Source organism: Anomaloglossus baeobatrachus, chromosome 1, assembly GCF_048569485.1.
Source record: "Anomaloglossus baeobatrachus isolate aAnoBae1 chromosome 1, aAnoBae1.hap1, whole genome shotgun sequence".
Classification (NCBI taxonomy): Eukaryota; Metazoa; Chordata; class Amphibia; order Anura; family Aromobatidae; genus Anomaloglossus; species Anomaloglossus baeobatrachus.
Genome location: NC_134353.1, coordinates 259,699,932 through 259,725,142, shown reverse-complemented (window position 1 = coordinate 259,725,142; position 25,211 = coordinate 259,699,932). Strand labels below are relative to the sequence as shown.

The 25,211-nt window shown below is 46.9% G+C and overlaps 1 protein-coding gene across 3 annotated transcripts in view; it reads right to left on the bottom strand.

The window, feature by feature from the left end:
- SEC24B (SEC24 homolog B, COPII component) overlaps window positions 1–25,211 on the bottom strand; it is a 153,133-nt gene that overhangs the window by 80,158 nt on the left and 47,764 nt on the right. For 2 of the 3 annotated variants that reach the window (XM_075349283.1, XM_075349302.1), the window contains 8 exons: window positions 17,001–17,084; window positions 16,717–16,895; window positions 12,146–12,330; window positions 6,681–6,783; window positions 6,438–6,564; window positions 5,987–6,096; window positions 5,015–5,127; window positions 4,579–4,697 (listed from right to left, as the gene is read on the bottom strand). In XM_075349283.1, coding sequence (XP_075205398.1) covers window positions 4,579–4,697; window positions 5,015–5,127; window positions 5,987–6,096; window positions 6,438–6,564; window positions 6,681–6,783; window positions 12,146–12,330; window positions 16,717–16,895; window positions 17,001–17,084 — 1,020 coding nt within the window. The remainder of the gene's footprint in view (window positions 1–4,578; window positions 4,698–5,014; window positions 5,128–5,986; window positions 6,097–6,437; window positions 6,565–6,680; window positions 6,784–12,145; window positions 12,331–16,716; window positions 16,896–17,000; window positions 17,085–25,211) is intronic. The other variant, XM_075349292.1, reaches the window with a different exon arrangement.

The window sequence follows — 25,211 nt, the reverse complement described above, 5'->3', positions numbered from 1 at the left end:
GAGATGACTTCAGGAAGGATACCAGAAGTCGTCAAGATCCAGGACTCAAGAGTCACGCCGTCAATCTGAGAGACCAGAATTCTGGCGGAAAAAACGGACCTTTTGAGAGAAGGTCTGGACGGTCCGGAAGATGCCATGGCAACCCAACGGACAGATGGAGCAGGTCAGGGTACCAAGCCTGCCTGGGTCAGTCTGGAGTATGAGAATGACCCGACGGCCCTCTTTACTGATCTTGCGCAGGACTCTGGACAAGAGCAAGAGGGTGAAACACGTAAAAGAGACGAAACTGGGACCAAACATGAACCAGTGCGTCTGCCGCAAAACCTGAGGATCGTGGACCACGGTTGGACAGCTGAAAAAGTCTGCCTCGCAGTTTTCACATCTAGGATGTGGGCTGCGGATACGGTGGACTAGGAGTCCCTCGTCCACTGAAGAATGCGTTGAGCCGCCAACATTGCCAGGCGGCTGAGTGTCCCGCCCTGGAAGTTGATGTAGGAAAACGCTGTCACGTTGTCCGACTGGACTCGAATGTGCCTAGCCGCCAACAGATGGTGAAAGGCTTAGAGAGCTAGAAATACAGCTCTGATTTCCAGCACATTGATCCAGAGGGCTGATTCGGACAGAGTCCAAGCGCCCTGCGCTCCACGGTGGAGATATACTGCTCCCAAGGCGGATAGACTAGCATCCTGGTGAGGATCACCCGGGACGGGGCCAGGAAGGAGCGTCCCTGAGACAGAGTGGCCGAAGCCACCACTGAAACGAGCCCCTGGTCAGTGGCGAAGCCACCACCCCGTGGAAGGAGGAAGTTTGCTTGTACAGCGGAAAACATCCAGTCTCAGAGGACGCAGGAGAAACTGGGCAAGGAATCGCTTCCATTGACGCCATTATCTGACCAGCACCTGTATTCGGTGCCTGAGAGTCCCTCCGCTGGCGGTCGACGTCGTTCTAAGAGCAGCTTCACAAGTGCCGACAGTCTCGAATTGCGTCCCTGGGAACCTCTGGTTCGAAGTCAGAGTGGACTTGGACAGAATGACAAGCCACCCGAATTGGTTAGAGTGGCGAGAGTGAGCGAAGCACTCTGCTAAGAGTCTGCACTGGATGAAGCCCCGACAAGAAGACCGTCCAGGGCAAAAGATCACTGCCAATCCCTAGAGGTGCAGGACCCTAATCACAGCTGCCCCAATGAGAATACTCGAGGGGCCGTGGCTAACCCCAAGGGAAGAGCCACGAATTGGACCACTCCGATTGCAAAACGTAGCCAACGCTGGTGTGAAACTGCGATTGACAACTGCAGATAGGCATCTCTGATGCCGATGGCTGCTAGGGAATCTCCTTGGGTTCTTTATTGATCCGGTGAAAAACACACGGAACAAGACCGAGACTCCATGTGAAAACGCCACATCTGACCATGCTTGAAAAGCTAAAGATCCAGGTCGGAAGGCACCGCCCTCTTCGGGGACTAGGAATAGATTTAAGCAGAAATCTCAGAACCGTTCCCAGTCGGGAACCGGTACAATTACTCCATTGGCCTGCAAGAAATGCCACGGCCTGTGAGAAGGCGGCGGCCTTGGAGCCGGGGGGAGTTGACAGAAAAAATCTGTTTGGCGGGTGGATAGAATTCCATCCTGTAGCCATGGGAGATATAATCCCACACCCACTGAACGGAGACGTGTTAAAACCATACGTCGCCAAGTGGGAGAGCCTGCCACCGACCAAGGACGTTGTTGGCGTGGCTAGATAGCTCGGAGGAAGCTGACTCAGTGGCAGCATCTCCTGCGGTCTTCTGAAGACGCAGCTTCGAGCGCCATTTGGGTCTATGAACCTTGGCCGAGCTAGTGGACGAGGCCGAGGGCTTAGAGAACGATCAGATGGAGGAACGAAACAACCGAAACCTCAACTGATTCCTGCCCTGGACAGGTTCCCTGGTTTAGGTTTGTGGCAAGGAAGAACTCTCCCCGCCAAGAGCTTCCTTAATTTCATCCAGTTGGTTCCGAAGAGACTGGTCCCAACAAAAGGGAGCCCAGCAAGGAACTTCTATAGAAGCATCTGCCTTCCATTTCCGAAGCCACAGGAGCCTGCGGATAGCGAGGAAAGTAGCCAAGGCCACCGCCGTGCGGTGTCCAGCATGGCAGACATGGCATAGGATGAAAAGACTGAAGTCTGGAAGTTCAGGCAACCATTTCGGGCATAGAGTCCCTGTGAGGGAATGCATCTCCTCTAGAGAAGCAGAGAAGGCTACAAAAAAACCGCACTGCTGTAAAGCTGAGGAGAACGAAGCTCCTGCCGCCCCCATACAGATTTGGCCAGAAGGACAACCTGGCGGACCGCAAAACCTTAAGTGAGGAGCCATCAGCCACTGACATAACGGTCCGGGCTGAGCCACCTGAGGTGAATGAACCCACTTCTTGACCACCATTGGTGGACAGGGAAAAAACAGTCCTCAGAATCACGCTTCATGGAAAGCGACTGTCAGAGCGGACCCTCGGCTTGGTCACAGTGGCCTGAAAACTGGAGTGGTTAAGGAACACACATTGTGTTCTCCTAGGCAAGGTAACTCCGGCGGATTGAGGTCCAGTACAAAATTAATGTACCGTGGGATCCTTATAGAGGTGCCGTCAGCCACTGATACAACTATCCGGGCTGAAAGTCTAGACACCGGAGGGACCACCCTTGGCGAATGAGCTCACTCCTTGACCACCTCTGATGGGAGGGGGAAACAGTCAGCAGAACCCCGCTTTGGGGTCTGACAGGACAGGCTGTGGGCTTGGACACAGTGGGCTGAAAACTGGAGTGGTTAAGGAACACACTCCTTGTCCTGTTAAAGGTATACTGATGCCTTTCTGCCAGCGGGGAATACTCCCCTGATACAGGCGGATGGAGGTCCAGTACAAGTATAATGGACGCAATCCAATCATTAGCATCTGCGTCACCTACGGACGGATCAATGGTACATAAGGTAGCGTCCGCCTGGTAGAGACATCCTCCTCGTCCAGTGAGTCAGCTCGTAATCAGAGCTGCGGGACGGGGAGGACAGGGGACCCTGCGTCTCCCTGTCAGGAGGACGGGGTCTGAGACCAGAAGGAGAGTCCTCTGTGAGCTTTGCTGAGCGAGCTGTAGCAGAAAACGCCCTGAGAAGGGGGCTGCATGCTCAGCAGATTCCGGGACAGCCGACCCCTGGAAATAGGGGATTCTAGTCAAACCAGGGGTCAGCCACCGAAGCCGGAGCAGCTGGAGGGACCACTGATGAGCCTCCAGGCTGAGGGGCCACTGTGTTTATGAGCTCGGTACAGCCGTACGAGACTACATGCAGTGCATAATAAAAACAGCCTTGCAGCCTCGCTCTGTGAGACATGCTGCAGAGGTGGGGGCTCTGTCCTAGAATGGCCCCCAGCATATACAAACAGATAAAATAAGCAGCTGCACAAACCGGAGGTTGTGGCTGCCAGATCGTTTAAAACAGACATCTCTGTGCCCTTCAGTCCCTCAGCCCAGGCCCCCACTTGTCACAATGTGGAATCTCTGTGCCTATGCAGGCACAGAGAACGCTGAGAAAATGGCGACCGGAGCGAGGAGAGGGGGCGGGGCCTACTCAGAGCGGCAAATGAGGTAGCCAGGGGAGGGAATCCTTCCTCAGTGAGGAGTGTCCCTTCCCTGTGCTGCACAGCCGCTGGGCGGAGCCACACTGTCCCTCTGCCTGACTGACATGCAGAGACAGTGGAAACCGAAACTAGGCCTCAGGCGAAGCCGGGGCCTAGAGTAAAACATGCGGCCGGCGTGCAGGCACCATCGGCGCGGTTCTCCAGTGAAAAATGGAGAACCGGCCGGAAACGTTAACATAAACATAAAACACACTCTCCCCAATAAATAAAGTATAAAGGACCCCTGGAAAGACCACTTTCTGTGGTAATAACGTCTCATATACTTAGCTTGTGAGACGCAGGTTGCTAGGTCCCTGGGGGGTGATAGCTCCGTCCAGCAGGATCCTGAAAAAGGGCTGTGGATGGAGACCGGTCTCCTGCAAAGCAGTGATAACCGTGTTGGCTCCCACTTCAAGCCAGAGCCCCAGGGGATGGTGAAGGAGCGCGGCATGAGAAGGCTCCAGCCTTGGAAAATCAACCTTAACAGCACCGCCGACACAGTGGGGTGAGAAGGGACATGCTGGGAGTCCAGCTGGACCCGCTTTTCTTCCAAATCTTTGATCCAAAAGGAAAAATCAAAAATCAAAATCAGAGAATGCATGTGTGTGAGACCTCCTGAAACACAAAGCATTGAACTGGCTAGGACTGGCTAGCAGGGGGTGTATATGCTAGGAGGGAGGAGCTACACGTTTTGAGTGTAGTACTTTGTGTGTCCTCCGGAGGCAGTAGCTATACACCCATGGTCTGGGTCTCCCATAGGAACGTTAAAGAAACAAGATGTAACAGCTCCATTCAGAGTTATTACTAAACATATCAGGTTTGTTGAGGTGGATGCCAATTTTTGAAGAGACATCAAAATGTTGGCTCAGAGCCTTTAATTACTTTCCCTATAAATACAATTATTGTGCCTTGTGATTACTCCAGACTTCTGGAAACTAACCTTCTACATCAGACACGATTAGCATTTGTGGCTGAGAAAGACCTTCCTGTAGATTGTAGAAATGCACAGTGCTATCAAAAGTTATGAACCCAATCTTTGTTCTTGAATCTCCCCGTAACCTTAAAACAAAGAAAAGGCAATTAAACATAAACCATTACTACGCATTATACTACTGATATCCAAGTCTCCATTAATAAGGATTACTATATAGAAAGTTTTATTCCATTACAACGTTAATGGAGAGTACTTGTTCTAGCAGGGTTTCAGGATTAATTTGGGCTTTATTTTTTATAATTCCAGATAGAAACGCCAACAGCACGACATCATGAAAGCATACTACACTGTTCAGATATTATGCACATGAGCAGACAAAGGGGTTATTAGTTCTACCATTTAATCGTCTAAAACAATGAAATATGCCAACTGGTAAACCTACTTGTCTAGATTATCCAAAAGTGACTGAGAAAGATATTGAAGATACCCAGACTCCACAGCGTTGTACGATACATCTAGAACAAATAGATATACTGCCGGAGGTGGAGGGCGAAGCTATGGCAAAGATTGGAAAAAAAACAAAACAAAACAAAAAAACACGAAACATTTAATCCAAAAGACAAGTGTACTTACAGTCCTATAAAGTAAAAACAGTTTTCTGAGATTTTTCACAATTGTATCAATAAGGGTAAAAGCATAAAATAATAAAGCTAGAAGACAGATTACTTACCTGATAAATTTACCAATAATCCAACACTGCCACTCCCCCCCCTCAATCTGTCACCCCAGGCTCGGTGACCACTGCAGCCAATCACTAGCCAAGGCAAGGCCAACATATCATCACTATAACCAGTTCTCAATGTGGTGGCCATATATTGTTCAGTTGGACAAATAAGTACACATTAGGGAAGGCCTGGGCAGTTACAGAAAAGGAGCAGTAGTGGATCAGTAGGCTGGGTAACCATTCCATTAAATTTACACCATTCTTAACTTCAACATTTTGCAAAGATTTATATGGACAACGTCTATTAATGAATGGAATCCATTCTTGGTAGCTCTACTCTGGCTTGTATATAGGGGAATCCTGAGATAGACCACTACCTAGGATGGCCATATGCAAGTGTATAGACCGGGGTAGTCAGAGAAGACAAAGCCATCAATGGTCAATGTAAAAGCGATGGAAGAAGATGTTACAATAAGGTTTGACTACAATTAAAGAAGGAGTAGAATATAGTACACAAGAATTGCAAGATACACGTACCAGTGTGACCGCCACAAACATCGCAATTGCTTTACTTTAAATACATATTATGAACCATACTTTTAAGTTATAGTCCAACCTTGTAGAGTAATAAAATATTCATGTATAAGTTTGAGATGACAAAGTCGTGTAAAGTAGTGCATACAATCCTACCATGTAATCAGATGAAGCAATGAACTCCACTGACGAATTCAGAACCTCCGGTCGTTTATGCGGCTCCCCATAGGATCGAGTGATGGGATTGTACATAAACTCTTCTGGTACTTTAAATAAAAGAACATTTCCACAAGTCATACTTAATGGCAAAGAGAACAAGAAAAACAGGATAAAATAAGAAATATCTAGTACAGATAAAGCATGTCAGGGTATATACAAAGTCAGAAAAAGTCTTGTACGAGAAATAAACTGCAATAGAAAATAACATTGAGTGGTCTTCACATGGGGTCTACAGGAGCAGTTCATCCTAGTGCAAAGCACGTGTACTGTACTAGACATTCAGAGAAAATTAAGGGTATGGCATAGGACAATACTTATGATATTCTACCTATGTACAGAGTAGGAAATAATATATTTAGTATGAAATATAATGATGAACTATACGCACCATCATTCACCCTGTAACAAAGATTACACTTCCACCTCCTCTGGTCAATAAAAGACACAAATGGATTGATGTACGTCCTGCAGCTTCTGCAACGGACAATGGTGCTAGGCGATATAGTGGGGATACGCTGGGTTACAGGAGAAAAACAAGGTCAACACAAGTTATATAGACACACCAGTATAGCAAGAAGATGAGCAACCCCCTCCCCAACCCCAACCTTTCTAAAGATCTGAAAATCCTTACCGGCTTGCTTTTGAAAGGATGAAGAAGTAATCCCAGGGGAAGCTTTGCTTTATTCAAAAGTGCCTGAGTCTGTGGGACATTTGTGAGTGTGCACCTAAAAAACCTGCAGAAAACACAACATAATGCTAGATGTGGTTTCATACCATAAAAAGTATATACTCAAAAACATATCTAACCAGAAAAAAAATATAAGGAAATAATTATAATATGGATAAAAACCTATATGGAACAACATTCAGCTAAAAGCAAGTAATAAGGGTCTATCCAAGTGTTGTAGATGGTCTGCATTCATTAACACAGCTATCAGGACATTTTTAAAACTCCACACAACTCCTTTAACAATAGATTTGGTGCACTGACTACTTCTATAGGTCACTGCAAGACTGGGATTTAGTTATACCCCTTAGGTGGCAGAAAAGAAGAAATCCCCCATAAGTGACCCCATTTTAAAACTGCACCCCTCAATTAATTCAAGTAAACTGAGTTCCCAGTGGCAAACGTGATGCCACCACTGATAGGTACACCCGCACGAACACGATGGTGTACCTATTAGTCATTAGAAAAGAACACCTATCCGACCATGACATATAGGTCAAATGTCATGACGGAGTTGGCGTATTCCCACCTCATATTTTCTGGATATGCCATAAATGTATAGTAGATGGCAGACCCTCCAATATAACTTGCATCTATATTGAGAGCAGGACCCAGATGTGCACCGCTGTCAGTGAAAAGGTGGCCAAAAACCCCATTCACTTGTATGAGAATTCTGATCACCTCTCCAATTACAGGAGCAAGAGCAGGAGTTCTCAGGAAAGATGTGGGTCCAATTAGTGGGACTCACATTTACTACTCATTGGGGTCATTCCATGTCACGTGGACCAGTGGTCCCCACTCGACCTTCTCCGATTTTGCTGAAAATTTATAAGGATGTACATGTATGTTTGAAAAGAGGTTCTGTAAATTTTTAGGGCCAGATCTCAAATACATTGGGCACTGTTTACCTTTCACTGGAGGTCCCACCAAGCCTGCGGCTTCAGCTAAGAGGATTTTGCAAACTTTGGCACATAGCCATTAGAGGTCTATACTGGCTATGATGATGAAATTTGGCATACTAGCTCAACTTTTGCTGCTAAACACGATAAAATTATTACCGGCTATGACAAAACAATATTTCGGCCGCAATTTTGTGTCAAAGTAGCTTGTAAAACGCCTCGCATAAAATGTATGCCTAACTTTGCCCATATATAACTCAAGACCAAAAACCAATAGTAACTGGTGCTTTACCCTGTACAACAAACATCTACATGACTTTGCATTGCTGCAATATCACGGTCAAAGCATATGTATTTGTGGAAATATTCACACCCACATATGATGAAAAACCTAAAAAAACAAACGAATTTTACCTATTTTTAGGTCAAATTTCTCAAAAACGGTACCCCTAAAATATATTAATTCTGATATCATTAGAAAGAGCACAATTTTTCTCTACAAGGATCATTGTTTTTTATTTATGGGAGTCTCTCAGTTTAAGAAAAGAAAAATGCCACTGAACATGGTGTTATTTATGCACGTAATGCATTGATTTTGTGTTTGATTTTCAGATTCTTATCACATGTTAGAGTTGTATTGTTGCTAGCAATGTCTATTATAATAAAAAACCTCTAAACCTTTTTATTTATGAAAAGTTATTGACTAATAATAATCAGTGATTGCTCACGACATGACACAGTTGCAGTCCACACTTTCTTAACAGTAATTGTGGCGTATCTCAAGACTCTCATCTATGGGATTCCTCATATCCACTACTTCAGCGATGGATCTGCAGCCCAGTACAAAAATTTCAAAAATGTTCTCAACTTGTGCCACCACAATGCTGATTTCAATATCAGCGCTGAATGGAATTTTTTTGGTACCAGTCATGGAAAGTCGCCCTGTGATGGGATTGGAGGGACAGCAAAGAGGTTGGCAGCTCGTGCCAGTCTTCAACGCCCAACTGAAAACCAAATACTGACCCCGGTGGATTTATTCAACTTTTGCAACGAGCAACTGCATGGAATCAAGTTTTTTTTTTTGTTCCAAAAGAAAAAATTGACGAAATAGGGGTAGTTCAAGAGGAAAGGTTCAAAGATGGACATACAATTGCTGGAACAAGAGAAAATCACCAGTTTGTGCCAATTGATGACAAAAAGATTCGCATTTCAAGGGTGTCAAATGAGCAATCATCTTTCATTGCCCATGTAGATAGATCTGTCAGATCAGAAATGCCTTTTGTGCCAATTGCAAACCTCCAGCCAGGGCAATACATTGCCTGCATTTACGATAGGAAGTGGTGGATTGGAAATATTTCTGAAATTTCAGTCGACGACCATGATGCATTAATACATTTTATGCATCCTCATGGACCAGCTAGCTTCTTTCACTGGCGTGTGAGAAATGATACATGCTGGATTCCTGAGCAGTCAATCATTGCAATAATTCCAGCACCAGCCGCAACAGCAATGGGCCGACAATACAGATTCTCTGAACCCATTATGTTGCAAATTCAGCAACAATTCCAGACCACTGAACATTATGGCTTGGGAACCAACAAAAGATACCCAATATTAGGGTTAGGATCCTAGGTAAAGACACCCACCCTCAGGCTTCGGAACCTGCGATAAAGAGACCGCCCGTGGCTGGCCTTGCACGGCTATCGGCCATGGCTCCTAGGCGATGGGGCTGCTAATTCTCGAAAGACAGCATTATTACAATTCTTAATAGGATTATAAGACCAATTCTTAGTGATTTGGTTGTGGTATAACCACCATGGACCAACGCAAGGGTTTGAATAGTGCAGTTACCATTCATTGCGTATCAATAAATAACACCAAGTTCAGTGGCATTTTTCTTTTCTTAAACTGAGAGACTCCAAAAAAAACCCAAGGATCCTTGTAGAGAAAAATGTGCTCTTTCTAATATTAGAATTAATATATATTTTAGGGGTACCCTTTTTGAGAAATTTGACCTAAAAATAGGTAAAATTCGTTTTTTTTTAGGTTTTTCATCATATGTGGGTGTGAATATTTCCACAAATACATATGCTTTGACCGTGATATTGCAGCAATGCAAAGTCATGAAGATGTTTGTTGTACAGGGTAAAGCACCAGTTACTATTTGTTTTTGGTCTTGAGTTATAAATGGGCAAAGTTAGGCATAAATTTTATGCGAGGCGTTTTACAAGCTACTTTGACCCAAAATAGCGGCTGAAATATTGTTTTGTCATAGCCGGTAATAATTTTATCGTGTTTAGCAGCATCAGTTGAGCTAGTATGCCAAATTTCAGCATCATAGCCAGTATAGAACTCTAATGGCTATGTGCCAAAGTTTGCAAAATCCTCTTAGCTGAAGCCGCAGCCTTGGGGGGGGGCCTCCAGTGAAAGGTCAACAGTGCCCAATGTATTTGAGATCTGGCCCTAAAAATTTACAGAACCTCTTTTCAAACATACATGTACATCCTTATAAATTTTCAACAAAATCGGAGAAGGTCGAGTGGGGACGATTTTTAAAACTGGTCCACTTGATGTGGAATGACCCATTGCTGATGTATCCAGTGGATATGCCACGAATATATAGAATGGGAATATCCCTTTAAAAGAAGCTGAAGATTAACTGATATGTCTGGTACTGGAGATATTACTAAACTTTCTACAGCCCCTGACAGATAAAGTGGTTTATTCATGCAAAACTACAATTTTTGCTTCCGTATCTCAGCAAAACTAAGCTGGTGGCAGCTGAGCCGGTAGCCATAGTGGTGGTTAGGCTACTTACATGGAAATACAGGAGAGAATAAATGAGGTGTATGTCCATTAGGAATACACATATCTACCAGTAAAACACTAAGACAATCTATATACTGTACATATAAAGGAGAAAATACAAAACTATTTTCTCCCGATTTGAGTGAAATTTTCCACAGCCCAACTTTTACACCAGAGTAAAAATACTGCAAACATTAAAATTCAAAATCTCCCCCCTTCATGAGAGCAACACTGCTGAGGTAAAGTGAAATCTGAGCTCTGATTGGTTGCCATGGACAACAGAACTGTGACTGTGAGGTAGTTTAAGCTAGGAACACACGAGCGTATGGCATCCGATGTGAGATGCCAATGACCCTCGGGCTCCTGCTCTGCTGCGAGCGTGATCCGAGTGTCATTTACTGTGATCCAATTCTGCGATCTGATCACAGCTGCAGAACAGAGAGAGGGAGCTGCAGAGGAGAGAGAGAGGGATTAACCCCTTAACGACTGCGGGCAATAAAATTACGTCCTAAGCGGTCATAGTGTAATCCTCGCTGGCTGCCGGCGGGGATCCGTACATATGTCAGTTGATTTGAACATCTGACGTGTGCCTCGCAAGCACAAGTGGATCTGCGATCTGTTTGTGCCTGTTAACCCCTTAAAGGGAACCTGTCAGGCCCAGTATGCACCCAGAACCACAAGCAGTTCTGGGTGCATATTGCTAATCCCTGCCTAACCGTCCCTGTATACACTAGCATAGATAAAGAGATCTTTAGAAAAACTATTTCTAAAGATCTTTTACCGTATGCTAATGAGCGAGGGCAGTAGCCCCAATTAGCATGTTAGTACGTCCTTGTGAGCATGCTAACATGCTAATGAATACGCAGCATCACAGGATGATCTCACTCACCTCTCCGCTACCATCACCGCTTGATACTGGATTTCAGCTCAGTGCGCATGACCCCGGAGTATGGGTCATGTGCACTACTTCAGTTTGAAGCCAGGACGTGTACACCCGGCTTCATAGTGCGCAAGACCCAAACTCCTGGGTGCGAGTGAATACGGCTCTCGTATACACCTGCAGCATGCTGCGATTGCGCTTGAGAAAAATAAAAAAAAAAAAAAAAAAAAAAAAAAAATCACAGAAGGTAACTGCCTGATTAGTAATATTGGTCCAAGTCGAATGCAATTTTATATCACATTCCACTTGTCCAATTTTACTCGCCGTGTGTCCTAGGGTCATACTAAGGACTGTTTTTTAAAATGTCACCCAAAAAACATTCATCTATTTGGCAAGTTATTTGAAAAGATAAGAAAGCAAAACTGTCTCAAACAGCTGAGGCAAGTGAGCAAGGAGAGTCCCAGCTTGAAGGGAAATGATGAGACAGGCTGAATCAATGGCAGATGAAACTGTTAACCCCAAACTAACAAAAAAAGATGAGTTTTAAAAAAAAACAATTTAAAACGCTGAAGATGTCAACTTCAGGGTGAAACCGAAAATGTAACCTTAGCAAGCGTAACCAACAACTGAACACATTTTCCGGGAGCGAAGCCGTGGGTATATTGCTAGCTAATTATAAGGAATCCATTTACAAATGTCCCTGGGGTGAGAGCTTGGGGAGTCCGGGGTAACAACAGGACAGATGTAACTGAACACAGACACTATATAAAGACGACGCTTACTCTGGATTGCAGTTTAATTTCTTCAGGTCTGCATTGAGATTTGGGGCTGGAGGTGGCAGCGGTGACACAGGGAGAAGATTACGATCCTTAGTTAGGTTCACAGGTCGAAGGCTCTCGGGCTGCTGGGCTTGTTGGAGACTTAATCCTGCTAGTGAGGCGGGTAATTGATTCATGCCACCGTACTGCTAATTCACATGGGAAAGGGGAAAAAAAAAAAAAAGACATTCAATTGTCTCAATAGCATTTCCCAGCAGATTACAATTATACACAAGGTAATAAAGGTGTGCCTATCAGTGGCATCTTTGCCAAGTAGTGTCCTTTTAATAAACTGTTTAGACAAGCCGACAGTGCCTCTGATGTGAGGGAACTGGTCATTAGATTCTTGTAGAATGAATCAGGGCTTGGATGTGCAATTACAGACAGGTATGTCCATCCCTAAAACAATGCAACGGTTCAGAGAAACCATAGCTTGCAATTTCAGCTGGGGACGATCGGGAGAGACCTGTTTAGTATGCGACAGCCTCTAACCTACTACCCCTCCGGCACTGTATCAGTTAATTGACAGGTCTCTACAGAGGAAGAGACCTGTCAATCAAGTGAAGAGGGGTGCAGAGAAGCTGACCGTGGACTGCATTGAACTAGTCAGGTCTCTCCTTATGGTCTGGCTGACCCCGCAAACTATATTTTCTCTGAAACACGGCAGCGCTTCAGGAGATAGATGTTACTGTCTACGGTAGCCCAGCTAAGCTCCGATTCATGCTGCACAAATCTAATCATAGGATCCCTTTAATACAGCATTCATAAGCTGCCATTCTTCTCTGCAGCTTGCCTTGTTTAAGCAAGAAAATGCATGCTGCCGAGAACAAGGATTTTTATTAAGCAAGCTAAAAATAATTTCATCCAATGAACAAGTGTTTTGCTCCCTCATCAGGTGATTGGCAGCCAGATTACACTGGCAGAATATGGGGAACAAGCAGTCCTAGGAACACTTGTTCCAGTGTAAATGCACTCTTAGCCATATCACACGTACACTGGTACATGAAAAAAGGACATAAGCCAATGTACGTGGAGCCCTGAACATCACATCCACACTGCAGCATAGCCAATGGAGCCCTGACCATCACATCCATACTACAGCATAGCCAATGGAGCCCTGACCAGCACATCCATACCACAGCACAGCCAATAGAGCCCTGAACATCACATCCATACCACAGCATAGCCAATGGAGCCCTGAACATCACATCCATACTACAGCACAGCCAATGGAGCCCTGAACATCACATCCATACCACAGCATAGCCAATGGAGCCCTGAACATCACATCCATACTACAGCACAGCCAATGGAGCCCTGACCATCACATCCATACTACAGCATAGCCAATGGAGCCCTGACCAGCACATCCATACCACAGCACAGCCAATAGAGCCCTGAACATCACATCCATACCACAGCATAGCCAATGGAGCCCTGAACATCACATCCATACTACAGCACAGCCAATGGAGCCCTGAACATCACATCCATACCACAGCATAGCCAATGGAGCCTTGACCAGCACATCCACACCACAGCACAGCCAATGGAGCCCTGAACATCAAATCCACACCACAGCACAGCCAATGGAGCCCTGAACATCACATCCATACCACAGCACAGCCAATGGAGCCCTGAACATCACATCCATACCACAGCATAGCCAACGGAGCCCTGAACATCACATCCATACCACAGCATAGCCAATGGAGCCCTGAACATCACATCCATACTACAGCACAGCCAATGGAGCCCTGAACATCACATCCATACCACAGCATAGCCAATGGAGCCTTGACCAGCACATCCACACCACAGCACAGCCAATGGAGCCCTGAACATCACATCCATACCACAGCACAGCCAATGGAGCCCTGAACATCACATCCATACCACAGCACAGCCAATGGAGCCCTGAACATCACATCCATACCACAGCACAGCCAATGGAGACAAAAACATCCATACCACAGCATATCCAATGGAGCCCTGAACATCACATCCATACCACAGCATAGCCAATGGAGCCCTGAACATCAAATCCACACCACAGCACAGCCAATGGAGCCCTGGACATCACATCCATACCACAGCACAGCCAATGGAGCCCTGAACATCACATCCATACCACATCCATACCACAGCATAGCCAATGGAGCCCTGAACATCACATCCATACCACAGCATAGCCAATGGAGCCCTGGACATCACATCCATACCACAGCACAGCCAATGGAGCCCTGAACATCACATCCATACCACATCCATACCACAGCATAGCCAATGGAGCCCTGAACATCACATCCATACCACAGCACAGCCAATGGAGCCCTGACCAGCACATCCATACCACAGCACAGCCAATGGAGCCCTGAACATCACATCCATACCACAGCACAGCCAATGGAGCCCTGAACATCACATCCATACCACAGCACAGCCAATGGAGCCCTGGACATCACATCCATACTACAGCACAGCCAATGGAGCCCTGAACATCACATCCATACCACAGCATAGCCAATGGAGCCCTGAACATCACATCCATACCACAGCACAGCCAATGGAGCCCTGGACATCACATCCATACCACATCCATACCACAGCACAGCCAATGGAGCCCTGAACATCACATCCATACCACAGCACAGCCAAAGGAGCCCTGGACATCACATCCATACCATAGCATAGCCAATGGAGCCCTGAACATCACATCCATACCACAGCATAGCCAATGGAGCCCTGAACATCACATCCATACCATAGCATAGCCACTGGAGCCCTGAACATCACATCCACATCACAGCACAGCCAGTGGAGCCCTGAACATCACATCCATACTACAGCATAGCCACTGGAGCCCTGAACATCACATCCATACTACAGCACAGCCACTGGAGCCCTGAACATCACATCCATACTACAGCATAGCCAATGGAGCCCTGAACATCACATCCATACCACAGCACAGCCAATGGAGCCCTGAACATCACATCCATACCACAGCACAGCCAATGGAGCCCTGAACAGCACATCCATACTACAGCATAGCCAATGGAGCCCTGGACATCACATCCATACTACAGCATAGCCAATGGAGCCCTGAACAGCACATCCATTCTACAGCACAGCCACTGGAGCCCTGAACATCACATCCATACTACAGCACAGCCAATAGAGCCCTGAACATCACATCCATACCACAGCACAGCCAATGAAGCCCTGACCATCACTTCCATACTACAGCACAGCCAACAGAGCCCTGAACATCACATCCATACCACAGCACAGCCAATGGAGCCCTGAACATCACATCCATACTACAGCACAGCCAGTGGAGCCCTTGTACATCACATCCATACCACAGCACAGCCACCGGAGCCCTGAACATCACATCCATACCACAGCACAGCCAGTGGAGCCCTTGTACATCACATCCATACCACAGTACAGCCACCGGAGCCCTGAACATCACATCCATACCACAGCACAGCCAGTGGAGCCTTGTACATCACATCCATACTACAGCATAGCCAATGGAGCCCTGACCAGCACATCCATACTACAGCACAGCCAGTGGAGCCCTGAACAGCACATCCATACTACAGCACAGCCAATGGAGCCCTGAACATCACATCCATACCACAGCACAGCCAATAGAGCCCTGTACATCACATCCATACCACAGCATAGCCAATGGAGCCCTGAACATCACATCCATACCACAGCACAGCCAATTATTCTGCCTATATATTAACACTGCATCTTAACAGTGCTAAATATATCTGACTGCAGACAGGACAGAAATTTGACAAAGCAATGTAATGGAAAGCAGCTTCCACAGCGAATGTTTATTTCAGAAGACTGCACACTTATGTATCTCAGAAGCTTTCAAAAGCTTTGTCTATACGCAATTTAGAAAAGTGGGTAAAAATCTGCCAATTTTGGCAGGACGGACTCTCCAAGAAGTTAGGGAAAAAGAAAGGTCGGACATGTTGCAGTTATTGCCACCGAAGAAAAGCTGCTGCCGCAGAGATCTGGCAGTGGCTTATGCCCCTTTGAAAAACCATTCAAGAACAAAAATAGTGCTATTCGCTTTATCTAGGCTTTCATCTGACCTGGTTTTTAGAGTACACCAGCCTCATCAGGTCTAAAAGTTCTATTCACTAATGTATGTAGTTGACAGTGTAAAATCTGGTAGTAACAGATCCATTTTCAATGAAACACATGGCTTGTAACGAACAATATACAGAACAACTTATTGTAGCTGACTATATGATGTACTAACTTACTGAAATAAGATTCTATATATTGCAACATTAATGGACACTAAGCAAGGTCTGCATACTACCTAACAAGATTGATAGTATCTACATAATGAAGAAACAAAACCATATGCCCCAGGGTAAGGTAATGACAGGGGCACTTAGGTATAAGCTACTTTAAAAGGCAGATACAATGGAAGCTGAAATTTGTACTAATCAACTTGATCAGGGTATACACAGGCCATTTATACCAGAACATGTCCTTACAGGAGCATACGGTGAGTAATTTGGCTGAACAGGAGTACTTGGCTGGGAGCTGTGGGGACTTGCTGCATTTTGATATCCAGGTTGGAGAGTTGGGTATCCATGACCAAATGGTTTGGATAGTCTAGATACATGAGAAGCTGCATTAACGGGAGCCTGGATGTTTGAGGCAGCGGGCGTCTCTAGAAATGTGCAAAAATAGAAAAGTGGTTACTGAGAGAAACAAAAGATATCAGTGAAAACCATGGGAAATACTGTGATCAGTGACAATGTAGAGCGAGGTGCACCTGGATATCTGCCTCCTTCCAACACATCGTAGTTTCTGGGCTCAGATGACACGCTGCTGGTGGTGGAGGAACTCTCATCAATGCCTAAAATACAAAGCAACAATTAACTGTAAATGCCATTTGTTGGGGCTGGAGATTCCCTTTGGATTTATTAATCAACTTATGTTTTTATAAAGGTACAATGATATTATGAGACATGTAATATTACAACTACCAGGTTGTGTCATGACACAACAAAAGACCAATTACGAGACTCAGCCGGGTGTCCCTTTAAAAGCTGAACTCATGAAATACCTACTTTACAGGAGATTCACAATTTTCCAGTGATTTGCCATTTAGCTACACAGAAAAAAAATACATGCACAATGTCTTGGCGGTTACTGCCACAGCATTAGTGGGTCTATACCTGCAGACAGATCAGTTATCAGGTGGCAAGTGCAACGTCATTCCTATCAAAATACGGGCAGGTATAAAAAAAAAAAAAAATAAAAAAAAAAAAAATCGCCTCAATAATGTATAGGTACTAGTGATGGGGTAATAGTAACTATTTGTGTTTAGATTATTGCAACAAGTCCCAAAGTACTATTCCGGTATTCATCATGAAAAATGAACTTAATGCAAGTCAATGGGGAACCCGAGCGTTTTTCTCGCAGTGTTGGATACTGGAATAGTACTCAGTATTTGGGAAGCATTATCTGAACACGAAGAGTTACTATTCGCCCATCCTTAATATGAACCTTACATGTAATATACACTGCACCTTCGCCTTTAAGGGGAAGGTGTCGAAAAAACAAAAAAAATTTCAATAACTGAAAAAATGTAAAGAAATAATGTTTTAATGTTTTGTTTAAATTTTGTTTTTAATTGAGCAAAATATATATATATATAAAAAAAAATAAAAAGTTTGATATTTTCCACTGTTAAACACTAGGGGGAGCAGCTGCTGAAATCCTACAGAAATCCCACTGTAGAAAAAGCTCACATTACAGCTGCAGTAAAGTGGGCAGAGTCTGCTCTCCTGTGTGTGATGTCACAGCTCCCCCTCCTAATCTGAGTGTTTACAACAGATAACAGAGAATGACATGTAGGGACATAGTGCAGAGCCATTTTATTGGTGACCAGAAATGTCTAAAGTGTCACCAAGGACAGCAGGAGTATCACACAGGATAGGATTAGATACACGGCTCAGCAGACAGTATCACACACTATAGGATTAGATACATGGCTCTGCAGACAGTATCACACAGGATAAGATTAGACACACAGCCGTGCAGACAGTATCACACAGGAGAGGATTAGATACACAGCCCTGAAGACAGTATCACCAGCACACACACAGGCCGACAGGTGGCAGGCGGAAGTGGGGGGGTTGAGCGGGGGGGGGTGTGTGTTTGGAGACGGTAGCAGCGGCGGTACTCACGTGCAGTGGCACACAGCGGAGGGAGGGGGTGTCAGAGACAGTAACGGCGGGGGGGAGGGGCAGCGGCGGTAGCAGTAGCTGGGTAGAGCGGAGGGAGGGGGTGTCATCGGAGACAGTAACGGGGGGGAGGGGAGGGGTGGCGGCCCGTACTCACACATCCCGGCGGTTGACAGGGGTAAAGTGGAGCAAACAGCATGGCTGTGAGCTCCACAATGATGGCGCTGATCTCCTCCCTCTGCTGTGATCTGGACAGCCCAGGGGGCGCGTCCAGGACACAGCAGACGCCTACTGTAATGATACTGATGGGGTCGGATCCCGACTACTGTTCTCTATGCACAGGGGCTGCCATAAAAGAGTGAGTAACTGTCGTTATGTCGTTAAACACACAGCAAATCCAGCATGGCCCCCAGTGCCTCCAGTAAAATTAGAATTAAATAAAAACTAAATAAGCAGCGATTTTCATTTTGTATTAAAAATACTTGATTTCATAATCACTATTTGTAATACAAAAATAAAAAAACGCAACACCTTCCCTTTAAAAGCGGCTTTCTGCTACTCTAAGGCCACGTTCCCACGTTGAGTACTTGATGAGTATTTGTAGCCAAAACCAGGAGTGGGTAATAGAAACATAGCACCACTTCTGTATTTATTCTACTTTTCCTCTGATTGTTCCACTCCTGGTTTTGGCTACAAATACGGATGTAAAAAACTGAGCAAATAGGGAACGTGGAATAAAAGTTATCCACACAATGGGTCCAGGATAGGTTAATGAAGAAAAACAAAAATAAAATCCTATACTCACCTCTTAGACCAGCACCTTGATAGTCACTACTATGTCCACGTGACTGCTACAGCTGAGCCAACTTCTGATTGGACGGACTGTGAAACCTGCTGCTGATATGGATTGTGATAGCCCGAAACTGGCAAATGACACAGTGGTAATTGCAGAATGGCGCCAGTCCATGAGGGAAGTATATTAGGGTAAAGACATACCGGGAGGTCTCCTTCCCCCAGAAGCCCCCTCTGTGAGTCAGAACAAAGACACTACATACAAGTGGCTTGGGCTACCTTTCCTTTTTGCCAGTGGCAATGGGAGAGAACAAGTGGTGATCAGTAGGGGATGACCTCGGTAGTCAAATTTTAAAAGTTGTTGTATCTAATAATATGCCTGAATGTCAGACAATGCAAGCAACTAAGGGTAGTTTCACATTTGCATTGTTTTGACGGAAACGGGACCTGTCACAAATGCAGTACAGTTCATTTATTTACAGTGGAAGCGTGACACCATGTGGACACACGCGGGTTGTGTATGAAGCACACAACCGCATGGTGTCACGCTTCCACTGCAAATAAATGAACTGTACTTCATTTGTGACGGGTCCAGTTTCCATCAAAACAACGCAAATGTGAAACTACCCTAACAAATCTGAAAGTTCCTGGGGAATAATGATGAAAGTATTGCAGAACTGAAAATGTGTGGGCAATATGCAAGATATTCTTATAGTGACACGGAAGATATGCTTCCAATACCTTATTATGGAACGCAGAAAACTCACCCTAAACTGCCAACCAACTGCCCTAAAAGGAGTCTGTCTCCCCCAAATCTGAAATTAAACCATTTATACATTTATATAGGAGTCTTAACCCCTATAAACATATCTATAATGTAGCTTTTACTTATTTAGTTTTACATAAAACAGTTTTATTAGACATGTGAATGTAGTTTCTTTGGTGGACCCTGGATGCGGCCAAGATGTCAGAGCACTGCTTAGCCCCCTCATATTACAATCCATCACTCCCCCCTCTTATGTTGACTGTTAGTGTTCACTTTGGAACTCTCCTCAAATTGAATCCTGAAGGCCCGCACACCGACACTGAAGGCACCCAGTGCACCCACAGCGTCACTGTGTGCACGCATGTTCTCATTCTCCACGTCAGTGGTCACTACAAACATTCACACAGTAGTGGGTGACCGATGCTGACAGCAGAGTGGGATAAAAGTACACACACACACGGACACTGAAGGACCACAGCGCCATGTGCATTTTCATCCCTCTCATCCGTCAGCATGTGGTCTGCTGTGGTGTGATCCTGTAAGCAGCAACCGGCCACTGCTGACACTTAGGGGATGAGAACTCGGCCCCTGCACACACTGACACTGTGTATGCACTCGGTCCTGCAGTGTCAGTGTGGGCCTGCAGGGCTGAGGATTCAATTCAGGCAGCATTTCAAACCAAATTCTGTCAATATACACAAGAAGAAATCCAAAGGATTACCATTGAGGGGGCGAAATGGCACAAAGTTCTTGGCCACGCTGACTATCCACCGAGGGCCTTTCATTTACACATCCAATAAAATGTTTTTGTACATAAAATAAAATAAATAAGATCTACACTACAGGTATGATTTTTAGGAAGGCTAAATCCCGTATATGAATGTATAAATAAAGAGAATTTTGTTTACTTACCGTAAATTCTTTTTCTTGTAGTTCCGACATGGGAGACCCAAACCATGGGTGTATAGCTAGCGCCTCCGGAGGACACACAAAGCACTACACTCAAACGTGTAGCTCCTCCCTCCGGGCTATATACACCCCCTGGATGACAATCTACCCAGTTCAGTGCAAAAGCTGAAGGAGGACATCCACCCATAAGTAGAGATAGAGTAAAACTCGGCAAAACCAGAACTCTGTCTACTAACAACAGCCGTGAAACACACGGAACAAAAAACTGCCAACAGGCAACAGGGAGGGTGCTGGGTCTCCCATGTCGGAACTACAAGAAAAAGAATTTACGGTAAGTAAACAAAATTCTCTTTTTATCGTTCCTTCCATGGGAGACCCAAACCATGGGACGTTCCAAAGCAGTCCATGGGTGGGAAATAAACTAAACTGAGAAGTAGGTAAAACCTAACTTCACAAATGGGCGACAGCCGCCTGAAGGATGCGTCTGCCCAAGCTCGCATCTGCCGAAGCATGAGCATGCACTTGGTAGTGCTTAGAAAAAGTGTGCAGACTGGACCAAGTGGCAGCCTGACACACCTGCTGAGCCGTAGCCTGGTGCCTGAAAGCCCAGGAGGCACCGACAGCTCTGGTCGAGTGCGCCTTAATCCCCGGCGGGGGAGGCACCTGAGAACACTGGTAGGCATCGGCGATAGCCGACCTAACCCAACGAGCCAGGGTCGGTTTAGATGCCGAGAGGCCCTTGCGCTGACCCGTGGTTAGCACAAAAAGTGAGGTGCACCGTCGAAAAACGGCGGTGCGAGACACATAGATTCGGAGCGCCCGCACCAAATCCAAGGTGTGCAACGCCTTCTCAAAACGATGCACAGGGGCCGGACAAAGAGAGGGCAATGAAATGTCCTGGTTAAGGTGGAAGGAAGACACCACCTTAGGGAGAAAGTCCGGAGTCGGACGCAGAACCACCTTGTCTTGGTGAAACACCAAAAAGGGGGATTCCGAAGAAAGCGCAGCCAAATCAGAAACTCTCCTGAGAGAAGTTATGGCTACTAGAAAGACAACTTTCTGTGAAAGTCTAGACAAAGGAACCTCCCTGAGAGGCTCAAAAGGGGGTTTCTGTAAGGCCGTGAGGACCAGATTAAGGTCCCAGGGATCCAAGGGCAGTCGGTAAGGAGGGATGATGTGAGATGCGCCCTGCATGAAGGTGCGCACCTGAGCCAGTCGGGCGATACGCCGCTGGAACAATACCGACAAAGCCGACACCTGTCCCTTAAGGGAATTGAGGGACAGACCCAACTGTAGACCTGACTGTAGAAAAGACAGGATGGTCGGCAAAGCGAACGGCCAAGGAGCATGGCCGAAAGAGCGACACCAGGACAGGAAAATTTTCCAAGTCCTGTGGTAAATCTTAGCCGAGGAAGACTTCCGAGCCTGAGTCATGGTGGAGATGACCTCAGAGGGAATGCCTGAAGCCGTCAGGATCCAGGACTCAAGAGCCACGCCGTCAATCTGAGAGCCGCAGAATTCTGGCGGAAGAACGGACCTTGAGAGAGAAGGTCTGGGCGGTCCGGGAGATGCCACGGCACCTCTACGGACAGGCGGAGCAGATCTGGGTACCAGGCTCGCCTGGGCCAGTCCGGAGCAATGAGTATGACTCGACGGCCCTCCATTCGGATCTTGCGCAGAACCCTGGGCAAGAGCGCTAGAGGGGGAAACACATAGGCCAGACTGAACTGAGACCAATCCTGAACCAGTGCGTCTGCTGCGAAGGCCTGAGGATCGTGGGAGCGAGCCACGTAAACCGGAACCTTGTTGTTGTGCCGGGAAGCCATTAGATCTACTTCCGGAGTGCCCCACTTGCGGCAGATTGATCTGAACACTGACGGATGCAGGGCCCACTCGCCGCCGTCCACGGCTTGACGGCTGAGATAATCGGCCTCCCAGTTTTCCACGCCTGGGATGTGGACTGCTGATATGGTGGACCTGGAGTCCTCCGTCCACTGGAGGATTCGTTGAACCTCCAACATCGCCAGACGGCTGTGAGTTCCGCCCTGGTGATTGATGTAGGCAACCGCTGTCGCGTTGTCCGACTGAACCCGAATGTGCTTGCCCGCCAATAGGTGGTGAAAGTCTAGGAGAGCTAGAAACACAGCTCTGATTTCCAGCACATTGATCGGGAGGGCTGATTCGGACGGAGTCCAAGTGCCCTGTGCTCGGTGATGGAGAAATACCGCTCCCCAGCCGGAGAGACTGGCATCCGTGGTGAGGATCACCCAGGACGGAGTCAGGAAGGAACGTCCCTGTGAAAGGGAGAGGGGCTGAAGCCACCACTGAAGGGAGTTCCTGGCCTGTGATGACAGAGCCACCAGCCTGTCCAAAGAAGAGATCCGCTTGTCCCAACAGCGGAGAATGTCCAGCTGCAAGGGACGCAGATGGAACTGGGCAAAGGGAACCGCTTCCATGGACGCCACCATCTGACCCAGCACCTGCATGAGGTGTCTGATGGAATGACGGCGGTGCCTCAGCAGAGAGCGCACCGCCAGACGAAGGGACTGCTGTTTGACTAAGGGCAACTTGACAAGTGCCGGCAGAGTCTCGAATTGCATCCCTAGGTACAAAAGTACCTGGGTCGGGGTCAGAGTCGACTTGGGGAGGTTGACAAGCCACCCGAACTGAATTAGCGTGGTGACAGTGAGAGAGACACTCCGCTGGCAGTCTACACTGGATGAGGCCTTGACTAGAAGGTCGTCCAGGTAAGGAATCACTGCCAATCCCTGGAGGTGCAGGACCGCAACCACTGCTGCCATGACCTTGGTGAACACTCGAGGGGCCGTGGCTAAGCCAAAGGGAAGAGCCACGAACTGGAAATGTTCCTCTCCGATTGCAAAGCGTAGCCAGCGCTGGTGTGAGACCGCAATAGGCACATGCAGATAGGCATCTCTGATGTCGATGGATGCCAGAAAATCTCCCTGGGTCATTGAGGCAATGACCGATCTCAGAGATTCCATGCGAAAGTGCCGCACCTGAACATGCTTGTTGAGAAGCTTGAGATCCAGGATGGGTCGGGAGGAACCGTCCTTTTTGGGGACTAGAAAGAGGTTTGAGTAGAAACCGCTGAACCGTTCCCGGGCGGGGACCGGAACAATTACACCGTTGGCCTGCAGGGATGCCACGGCCTGAGAGAAGGCGACGGCTTTGAAGCAGGGGGGGGGTGGACAGAAAAAATCTGTTTGGCGGGCTGGAAGAAAAAGGTATCCTGTAGCCGTGGGTGATGATATCCCGCACCCACTGATCGGAGACGTGTTGCAACCACACGTCGCCAAAGTGGGAGAGCCTGCCACCGACCAAGGACTTTGCTGGCACGGCCAGATAGTCATGCGGAGGCTGCCTTGGTGGCAGCGGCTCCTCCGTTCTTTTGAGGACGCGGCTTTGCGCGCCAGTTGGATTTACGATCCTTGGCGGTAGTGGACGAGGCCGAGGGCTTAGAGGATGACCAGTTAGAGGAACGAAAGGAACGAAACCTCGATTGGTTCCTGCCCTGGGCAGGTTTCTTGGCTTTAGCTTGTGGCAAGGAAGTACTCTTCCCGCCAGTAGCTTCCTTAATTATGTCATCAAGCTGTTCCCCAAACAGCCGGGACCCAGTAAAAGGGAGACTCGCAAGGTACTTCTTAGAGGAAGCGTCCGCTTTCCACTCTCGAAGCCACAAGATCCTGCGGATCGCGAGGGAGTTAGCGGAGGCCACTGCCGTGCGGTGAGAAGCCTCCAGGATGGCAGACATGGCGTAGGATGCAAAAGCCGAAGCTTGAGAAGTTAAGGCATCCATCTCAGGAATAGAGTCCCTGGAGAGGGAATGAATCTCCGCCAGAGAGGCAGAGATAGCCTTAAGAGCCCACACTGCCGCAAAAGACGGGGAGAAGGAGGCTCCTGCCGCCTCAAATACAGACTTCGCCAGAAGGTCAACCTGGCGGTCAGTGGGGTCCTTAAGAGAAGTGCCGTCAGCCACAGCAACGACTGTGCGGGCTGAGATTCTGGACACTGGAGGGTCTACCTTTGGGGACTGGGCCCAGTCCTTAACCACCTCCGGTGGAAAAGGGAAACGGTCATCTGAACTACGTTTCGGAAAACGTTTGTCAGGACAGGCCCTGGGCTTGTTAACGGTTGTCTGAAAGCTGGAGTGGTTAAAAAACATACTCCTAGGTTTCTTAGGAGAGGTAAACTGGTGTACCTCTACCAGAGAGGGTTGTTCCTCTGACTCATGTGGGTTGAGGTTCAGTACGGAGTTAATGGACGCAATCAGGTCACTAACATCCGCATCACCCTCAGACAAGTCAAT